Source organism: Vespula pensylvanica, chromosome 12 (genome assembly GCF_014466175.1).
Source record: "Vespula pensylvanica isolate Volc-1 chromosome 12, ASM1446617v1, whole genome shotgun sequence".
In the NCBI taxonomy this organism is placed as follows: domain Eukaryota; kingdom Metazoa; phylum Arthropoda; class Insecta; order Hymenoptera; family Vespidae; genus Vespula; species Vespula pensylvanica.
In genome coordinates this window covers 3674698-3684852 of record NC_057696.1, presented here as the reverse complement: position 1 = coordinate 3684852, position 10155 = coordinate 3674698, and the positions used below count along the sequence as shown (strand labels likewise).

The window sequence follows — 10155 nt, the reverse complement described above, 5'->3', positions numbered from 1 at the left end:
TCCAGGAAGTGATTATAATATCAAACGTGAACACGAGACTTACTTACGAGACTCCCTCTCTCTCTCTCTCTCTTTCTCTTTGTCTCTCTCTCTCTCTCTCTCTCTCTCTCTCTCTCTCTCTCTTTCTCTCTCTCTCTGTCTGTATCTTAGCCGACTGAAATTAATTGCACAATGGCATTCGCATCTTCATCGTAGAACATAGTCGTCGATTATTCGCGATTATGGCCAGTCTTTGATCCTTGACCGGTGAATCGGTTACGAGGTCAAAGAGGAAATACGAGTCCTCCAGCACGTACATACGCACATATAAACATACATACCATTCCTGATAGTATCTCGTTCTTTCTCCTTCCTTTTTTCTTTTCTTTCTTTTTCTATTTTTTTTTTTTCCTTTCTTTCTTTCTTTCTTTTTTTTCATCTTGTCACATAAGATTTTATAAACGATCATATTAGCATAATCATAGTTAATAATATCTTTAAAGTCTTCGTCTTTGTGACTTATCTTTTATAAATCATAATAATAATAACAATAATAATAATAATAATAATGATGATGATGATGATAATGATGATGATAATGATGGTAATAATAATAAGAAGAAGAAATATATATAATTATTTAAGAAACTTTTTCACGATTGATATTTGGAATAGGGGATCTACGATTTATGTTACATATATATATATATTTTTTTTTTCAAACAAAAATACAATATGAAATATATTTCCAATGACATCTCGTACTCTTAGATTAATTTATTAATTTGATTCGAACGTAGCCTTGCATCTTCTTTGTAAGGAGTTAAAAACTCGTTTATCATTTCACCCCTTTAGTATAAGTATGTCTCCTTCGAACACCTGATCCGTATACATCATCCTTTTGTCTAGACTCCGTTCAAACCCCCCACGATGATTTAACTTACGAATTAATCAACCGACGAACCGACGTTTCGTTTCTCGGCCCTTGCTCATTATTCTTCCTCTACGTGGTCAGATAAATTGCAGCAGTTAATTACGGGGAGTACATGTTCAGGACGTTGCAGTAAAAAGAAGCTCGTGTGAAGGACTATTATGTATATGCCATAACTTCTTCCTAAAGAATTTCTTTTTTTTTTTAACTCTGTAGCTTCTTTTATATTTCTCTTTTTCTTTTCTCATCTTTTCTTTTCTTTTCGTTTTTTTTTTTTTTTTTCTTTTTTCTTTTCTCTCCATCGATGAGAAATATATTGAAGAACATGCAACAGTTCGAGCCCGAGGAAATTCGAATGTTTCCACTTCAATTCGATCGTTGTTATTATTTTTTATTTCTTTATTTCTCCACCGTGAATCCTATATCGCGTTTCGATATTATTTCATTAAAAGAAAAAGAGAAATATATATATATATCCAATGATGAAATAATGTGATCGAATAAAAAAAATCGAGTAAAAAAAGTGATCGAATAATTTTTTGCTGTTAAGAAATATATTTCGTAATTAAAAAAAAAAAAAAAAAGAAAAAGAAAAAGAAAAAAGGGAAAAGGAAAGAAAGAAATTGTTATCGAAAGGTATTATACATTTTTTCTTTTCTTTCTTTCTTTTTTTTTTTTTTTTGGTTCTTTTTAATAATGTCGAGTGATCGGACAATTTTTTACGGAGATCGATAAGGATAAAATAGTGGATAAAATAGAAACGAAATTAATTGGAAATGAAATTTTGTTGGAAATGAAAATTTGTTGGAAATCAGGTCGAGGAAGTAGTACATCTTTCTTCTTGTCCATTTGAAATTCCTTGGAATCCGTCGGCGGTGTTGCTTTGATTCTTAGAGTCGGCCTAGAAAACGGCGTCAAAACGCGACGAGGCGCGAGTACGCTGGGCTTATTAATAATTATCCAAGCCAAGCCGAGCCGAGCCGAGCCGAGTATCCGTTGCAGGCTCGATTAAAAGCACGATCTGCATATTTCAAGCTTATCTTCCTCCTTTGTAATGAGCAAGAAACGAGTATGTCGTCGTCGTCGTCGTCGTCGTCGTCGTCGCCCATAGTAGTTGAGCGTGGGTCTCAAGGAGTCGATTCAGGTTAATTATTGTTGTGTATACTGAGAAAACGGATGCTGCGTGAGAAACAAAAAGAAAAAAAGAAAGAAAAGAAAAGAGAAAAATTGTTTCGGATTTAACGAGGGTGTTTCTTTGCTCTGTTTTTTTTTTTTTTTTTATTAAGAAAAGAGAAATTATTTCGTCCGTACTTATTTTGCTCTTCTTTCTTTCTTTCTTCTTCTTCTTATTCTTCATCTTTTTGTTTTTTTAAATCTTTGTCAAGTTTTTTTTCTCTTTCTTGCATTCTCTCTTTTTCTTTCTTTCTTTCCTTCTTTCTTTTCTCTATCGGACTCTCATCTGCGATTTTTTCGAAGGGCATACAAAAAGTGTCTTCTCGTCGAGAAAAATGATAACGTCGCTTGTATCTTATTTTACATCGTTAAATCTTTTTTTTTATTCTTCTTGTCGTTGTTTGTTCATCCTCTATTTTTGTTTTCTTTCTTTCTTCCTTTCTTTTTTTGTTTTTTTTTTCTTTTTTCTTTTTTTGCTTTACTTTTTATTTCTTGCAAGATCTCGTGCTTGGTATTAAAAATATTTTCACCCTTTTTCGCACATAACAGACACGCCTTTCAGCCTCTTTTCACGAGACACGCTCGAGCGTGACTCATATTCTTGATTATCGTGCGATGCACGGCTGACACGATTTGTCGTACGTACTTACACTGGCTAGTAGCGGAGAAACGTGGAAAGTCCCACGATCGTTAGTCAGAAAGTAACTGCTGCGATGATTCGTAATCGTGAAAGAAAGTAAACTGGAACGCCTTTCCGTGAGATTTTGCGACGACTTCGCGACTTTGCGCTTTTTGACTTCTGACTCGAATAACAAACGGTACAATTATTATTCGAGTCTGCCGGCTCAATGAAAACTCCGCAATGAAATAAATTTATCGGATTAAATAACAGAATCTTCTTCTATCGTTGATTTATTAGCTTATCTTATTTTTTGCAAAGAGAGAGAGAGAGAGAGAGAGAGAGAGAGAGAAGAAAAAAAAAAGAATTATATGTCAATAACTATTCATTTGTTTATTTATTTGTTTACTTATTCATCTTTGAACCCGATGCGTTAAGAAACAATTTGCAAATAATAAAAATCAACTCGCGATTCAAATGAAATCGTACGTCCTTAACATTTCGTTCGCCTTTAATAAATAATCTCATTCGATATATCGGAATAGTTCGAATAGTTTTTAATAAATTTCTAGTGTTACATAGCAAGAATCCTTACAGGTGTTTTGGCAGTACTACTTTCGGTGTTCTCAGAATCGAGCTTGTTCCACTTAAGAATCGTTTTCGTTGCCAACATGGCCCTCTTTGCAAACATTGCCCGCGTGATACAGTCTTTGATAATAATAAGACTGTCGTATAGATATATAGTAAATTCTAAAGGCACGTTCGTAATATAAAGATACGATCGTGTTTGAAGGTAAAGTAAATAAGTGAAAAGAAAGAAAAAAAGAGAGAAGAAAATAAAAGAAAAAGAAAAAGGAAGAAAGAGAGAAGAACAAAGGAAAAAAATAGCGAAGAGAATCCTTGCTCGTCGTTTAGATGCATAGAAAAAAGAAAAAAGAAAAAAGAAAAAAGAAAAAAAAAAGAGGAAAAAAAAATACTTCTTCGTAGTTGTCGCAGAATAATGAACAAACGATTCGATTATCGTAACAAAACTAGTCGTTTAATGAATCATATCGTTTTACGATCACGTCTTCTACCGATTCGCGAAGGCGTTTACTCGAAGGTCAGAACAACTGAAATGATATCGAACGATCGATTTAACGACGCCATTGTCGGGAACGTAATTCATAGTTTTATTACTGTGCTAGAATAGAGACATCGACGATTTGAAGTTGCATCGTTTAGCGGGCATACGAGTCTCATTGCAATTTGCAAGAGAATTACGTACCTTCTCCTCTTTTTTTTTTTTTTTTTTTTTGAATAAATTATACATCAATGATGATAATAAAAAGATTTCCAGGTATTCCATCGAAGAAATATAATAAGTATGTTTTTATAAAAACATCTAAAGAAGGAAAAGCTTTTCGTCGAAAAGAAAAAGAAAAGGAAAGAATAGAAGAAACAAAAGTGAATGACTTTCGACCTAAAAACTATCTGAAAAATTATTGGCCATATCGTTCGGTTTATATTCTCCTCGCCCTTTCCGACAAAACTTTTACAATTCGTCTTAATGACCAATGCAAATATAAACCATTAGTTCTCGTTGGGCTCGTTTCTCTACTATTTGTCTTTATAGTTCTGTCGTTTGCTAATCCCCTGCATTTTTTCTCGTAAATTCTAAGTGTTTCTGTGGTACTATCTATATCTACCTATCTATTTATCTATCTATTTATACATACGTAAATACATACATACACACACACACACACACACACATATATATATATCTGTTCTCTTATCTTTTTCTTTATAGTAGTCTTTCTTGTATCCAGGTTAAACCGAAAAAAGAAAAGAAAGGAAAAGAGAGAAAGAAAAAAAAAAAGTCTAGACTAGACCATTGAAGTAACCCATACAATCTTGAATGGCGTCAATGGAGATCGTAAAGTCCATTACCGGAGCGTGCTGGCTCCAGCGTCAATCTAATCGTTGATTGACAGAACATCCTAGACGAGAGAAGAAAATTGTGTTGTGGAAATTTCTGAAAGAAGCGAGAGAGAGAGAGAGAGAGAGAGAGAGAAACAGAACGTATATCTTTTTAACTGGGTCAAAGAAAATCGATAAGACGTTACGGAAATTAAATATGAATGCACGAAGGTTGTTCGAAAGAAAGAAGAAAAAGAAACAAAGGATAAAAAAGGAAGAGAAGAAGAATCTTTTTCTTTTTTTTTTTTCTTCTTTTTTCAAAAACACGAAAAAGAAATGTATCTGCAAGATTTTTCCATGAGCGTAGTTTAGTGCCGTGCAAGCGAGTTGCCAATAAAATTGCAATCTATTGCAAAACATTTACTTCTGGTTTGCTTTCGTCACATCGATATTATAGTATACTATATGCGAAATTTGAGAAGGATTGCAACATTACAAAATTACTTAGGCACGTACTTACATCTCGAAGAGGAGAAAAGAGGGAAGAAAGAAAGAATAAAAAAAAAAAAAGGAAGGAGGAAAAAATTATAATGATTGATCGTAAATCTTAAATAAATGTTATTTTCCCTCTAAATGAATACCAAAAACATAAATTTTATTAATAAATAAATGCGTGCGTGCGTACGTGCGCGCGCGTGTGTGTGTATGTATGTATGTATATGTATGTATATATATTTTACAGAGAAAAAAAGAGACAACGAGGATAGAAAGTAATTCCAAGCTCGTAATAATCGAGACGTAAAAAACAGTTTGAAAGATCATCGTGATCATTAATCAAGACGGATATCGAAAGTGATTGAAATGACTAAATTAGCACCGTCCTTGCGTCTATTTCCGTGCGTTAATTACGAGCCAGTAGGTATATTCATACATACATACTTTCATACATACATAAATAAATACGTGCATACTCACGTACACACACATATCCAAACATATATATTCATACGTACATACATACATAACTCGTGTGATGTAACAGCGATCCACAGAAAACATTTGAAAGTGATGTTTTACGATCGATCTAACGCACATGCGAGATGAACTATAAAAAAAAGAAAAAAAAAAAGAAGAAGAAGAAAAAAAAAACAGAAAAAAAAGAAGAAATAAAAACAGAAGGAGAGAAAAAAACAATTCCATTCAGTATGGAAATATCTATTATTTCTATTAATCAATTTTGAAATCGCGATCGCGATCGGTGGAATGAGTGGAAGAAAAAGAGAAAAAAGACAGAATAAATAAATAAATAAATAAATAACTACATAAATAAACGAATGAACGAACAAAATCGATGCAATTCGATGCATCGACAAAGTTTAATCTTTGTGGGTGTATAAGAGATATAGGTGACGAACTCTTTTTCGCGAGATCGTTCTGTTATTCTTAAAAGGTCGACTTATAAATCATTCATAAGCGACTTGTGTAACGAGTCGTGATTAATTACTATTATCTTTCTTTCTCTTTCTCTTTCTCTCTCTTTCTCTCTCTCTCTCTTTCTCTTTCTCTTTCTTTCTCTATCTCACACACATACATACACGCATAGAAATACATATGTATGAGATAGAAAAATCGGTGAGAGCAACCGTGTGAAACATAAGGCAGGCCCAACGTTTCTTCTCGCTTTTCTCGTCTATCAAATTCGACGTTGAAGCTATCATCTCTCGGCTGACTAATTATCACAAGTCCGAGACGAATTAAGTACGGTCAAAAGTTGTACTCAGGATGTAAGGGATGTAGCAAAGATCCAAACGAGCTTATCTTTGCCCTCGATCTCTTCTCCTCATCCTTCTCCTCGTCCTCCTTCTCTTCTCTTCTTCCTCTCTGTCTTCCTTCTCTTCCTTCTTTTGCTTCTTATTCCTCTTCTTCTTTTTCTTCTTCATCTTCTTCTTGTTCCTCTTAACTTAACGTTTCTCTCTTTACCGGCAGGATGCAACTAACATAAGCACGTTTCAAAGACGATGGGCGACTTCTTATCTCTTGTCATTAAGCCTCTTGCGACGTTATTTGCATTCGCTTGCTACAGAATGTTTGCGTTAACCGATCTCGAATCGATTAGATTCGAGAAGGATGGACTTGATATGAAATATGTGTATGTATGTATGTATGTATGTATGTATGTATGTATGTATGTATGTATGTATGTGCATGAATACATGTACGATAAGAAATCAATTGAGAATATAACGTTGATTTATAAATAAACGAACGAGACGATCGAAGAGAAAATGTTTCTATTGAAACGATCGAAAACGTTATAATCGAAGAAAACGAAGAGGAGAGAAAGAAGGGTTATTATCGTCGACGAAAAAAAATAAATAAATAAATAAAAAAAGAAAAGAACAGGAAGTCGACGTGAAAGGTTAGACGTAAGATTTCTATGCAGTAACAATTGAAAAATGAAAAAATATAAATAAAGAAAAAAGGATCTTTCCTCGACTTCTGCGAGATTGAAGAGACGCGGTGAAAGAGAGACTTCTTCTCGAGGAGGATCTACGTATAAAAAGAAACATAAATAAACGAATAAAGAAATAAAAAAATAAGAAAAGAAAAAAGAAATAAAATAATACTAACAGTAGAGGTTAACGTTTAATGGCGAAAGTCAAGAAAGTAACCGTCGCGCTACAGAGCGAGGTTAACAACGAAGAAGATTGGCAAGAATTGTTAGAACGGCCAGGTCTTATAGTAGTTGACGTTTATTCCGATTGGAGTGGACCTTGCGTAGCTATGATCGGTATCCTACGAAAAATCAAAATGGAGATTGCAGGCGAAGCGATAAACTATGCGATTGCTAAGAACGACGAGATCGAAGACCTTCAAAGATTTCGTGGTTTGAGCGAACCAGTATGGATGTTTCTTCAAAATGGTAAAATGGTTAACCTGATATTCGGTGCTGACGCACCGGTATTGCAAAAAAAATTGTTGACCGAATTCCGAAGGGTTCAGGAGGATATATCGCCTTCTTGGGAAATTTCTCCTAGTCAACGTGGTCCCAAAGAAGATGCACGATGGCAAAAGGAGGAAGCCGTAAGGTGGAACGAGAATATGTCATTACTGTTTTTTTTTTTTTCTTTTTTTTTCTTTTTTTATAGTAACTTCTATTCTATTGTAATATTGTTTAAGACGTGCGAGATAAATGGAAAGTTTTATTTTAAAGTACCCTTTTTTATAGTATATTATATATTATATATATATATATATTTTTTTTTTGTATAATATATTTTTCAATTCATATCTTGATTTTGAAGTAGCCATTTTTTTTCCTTTTTTTCTTTTTTATTTCCTCTTCGTACGAACAAAAAAGAAAAGAGTTCTTCTTAGGATTAAATAAATCGATCCTGTCTCATTTCCTCGCTTTAACGATATTTAAAACGATATATAAGTGATAAAATATTTAACAAAGGAAATTGATCGAGGATAAGGAGAGAGAAGAGAAAGAGACTAAGGAGAAGGAAGAATACGAAAGGTTTATGAAACAAATGACGTTGGAACTTAGCGAATTGATGATCGTTGTTATGTATCCATGGGTATTTAAGGATAGTCAAGGGAATCCAAAGATCAAAATGCAATGTCTACCTTATACGGAATTGGTACGTGATCTACTCCGACAATTATACGATGTTCAAGAGGAATTAAGGATTCAACTTGACGAGGATAGTATAAAGAAAATGTTCGTCGAGAGTAACGTCGTAATTAACGACGAACTTATAACAGGTGTTGCGTAAAGAAGAAGAAAAAGAAAGAATATCAGATTTAAAAAAAGAACAATTGTTGCGTAACTCGAATATTATTATTCATAATCGATCGTTCGATTATTTTTTTTAGGCTTGACCGATGGCAAATGTATGGCTATTAGATTGAAAGCTAGACCACCGCCAACAGAATGGCCTATTCCTTATCCTTACGTATGCTCTGACGATGTACCACCTGAAAATTGTCCTGTAAGAGCTATAAACGACGTTGAAAATTTTTTTCACGATTTGTTAGAGACTCAATCATATAGAAAAACCATTGTTGGTGATTTGTTCAAAATGCCAAGAGATTCGATAAGTGGTACATATATGGAAAGACATTTTTACGAATACGAGGCTGATCCAGAAGACGAAGAAGATACAAGTAGAATCGATCCACCTATTTGGGCACCTTCTAATGTATTCATATTTATTTCTAACATTCTTACGTTCTTCGTTTTATACGATGTATTATTATATTTTTGAAAAAAAAAAAAAAACAACAATTACGTTCGATTGTTAGGCAAGAAGTAAAGTACACGTTTTCCTAACACTATTCCCAGAATACATGGCCGAGAATCATCCTTACGAAGTAGCAAAACCACCAGCCCCTTTTTGTGCCTTTAAATATCATGCCAAAAAGCTTGAAGATTTGAAAAATAGCGTTGAAAGTTATTCAGAAGCCATTGTATATTTTGGTGCCTTTTTGTACGACGATCCTCTCTTGATACGAAAGATTGCTGACAATATTGAAGAGTTTAAAAGAAAAGTTAGATACGATCACGTTCTTCTTTGTTCATATATATATCATCACAATCATATATATATATATATATTTATTTATTTATTTATAAAATTATTAAATAAAAGGTACCGAAAGTAACGACAGAGGTCTTCATAGTTGTTATCCGAAAGATAAACGAAGAAGTTTTCTTAGGATTTGCTGGAATCAATCCCTATTATGCCACTGAGAACGAAGATGAGGTAAAAAAAGTGATCGCCATTTATTTCTCAGAGGAAAAGGAGGTTATTGAAGATTATTATTACGCGGCAGAAGAGGAGGTGGAGGAAGAATATTACGAAGAAAACGTTTATTATTAGCTTAGAACGAAGGAAATGTATGTCTGTGCCCGTGTAAAAAAAAAAAAAAGGAAACATATATATGGAGGACAGAAAGACGTGTAGATTCGTTTTTACACATGGCAGTAAGTGCACATTCGTCGATTAGCTCGATATCATCATCGATAAGATCGCAAAAACAATAATAATGTGAGAATGAAATTTATGACTCTTAGAATTGCGAGTGGGTGGCACGTTTAAAATATCATCGAAAATGAATACTCATGATTATTCCAAGGTTAAAAATCTGTAGACATTTTTATCGAATTGAATAAGCTACGAATGTGTTTCGATTTGCACATACATACATGCATACATACATACATATATGTGTGTATATATATATATAGAATAGAAGCTAATAAATAAAATGCAAACTCCTTAAAGTATAGTCCTTTTCAATCAGAAACTTGATAGTGACTAATCTTTTATCGTTTGGATTGACCCAAACAATTAAACCATTAACCATTTCAGACTTCTACCGTGCATATATATTAAATTATCGCGCCAATCGACCATTTTGATTTATATTTTTAACCTTTCGATTTGTATGACATTACATTTTATTGTCCGAACTCGAGGGGAAAGGGGAAACTATTGTATACATATGTGTATGTGTGTGTATTTTTTAGATCCGTAATTTT

General features: G+C 33.4%; 2 protein-coding genes across 2 annotated transcripts in view; both read left to right on the top strand.

Moving 5' to 3' along the window:
- LOC122633412 (NAD(+) hydrolase sarm1) overlaps nucleotides 1-10155 on the top strand; it is an 84298-nt gene that overhangs the window by 25127 nt on the left and 49016 nt on the right. The gene's annotated exons all lie outside the window — the stretch shown is intronic.
- Nucleotides 5760-10114, top strand: LOC122633351. Its single transcript, XM_043821145.1, has 5 exons — nucleotides 5760-7693; nucleotides 8065-8375; nucleotides 8487-8824; nucleotides 8916-9161; nucleotides 9263-10114. The coding sequence occupies exons 1-5, from the start codon at nucleotides 7254-7256 to the stop codon at nucleotides 9491-9493; spliced, it is 1566 nt and encodes a 521-aa protein (XP_043677080.1). The 5' UTR covers nucleotides 5760-7253; the 3' UTR covers nucleotides 9494-10114.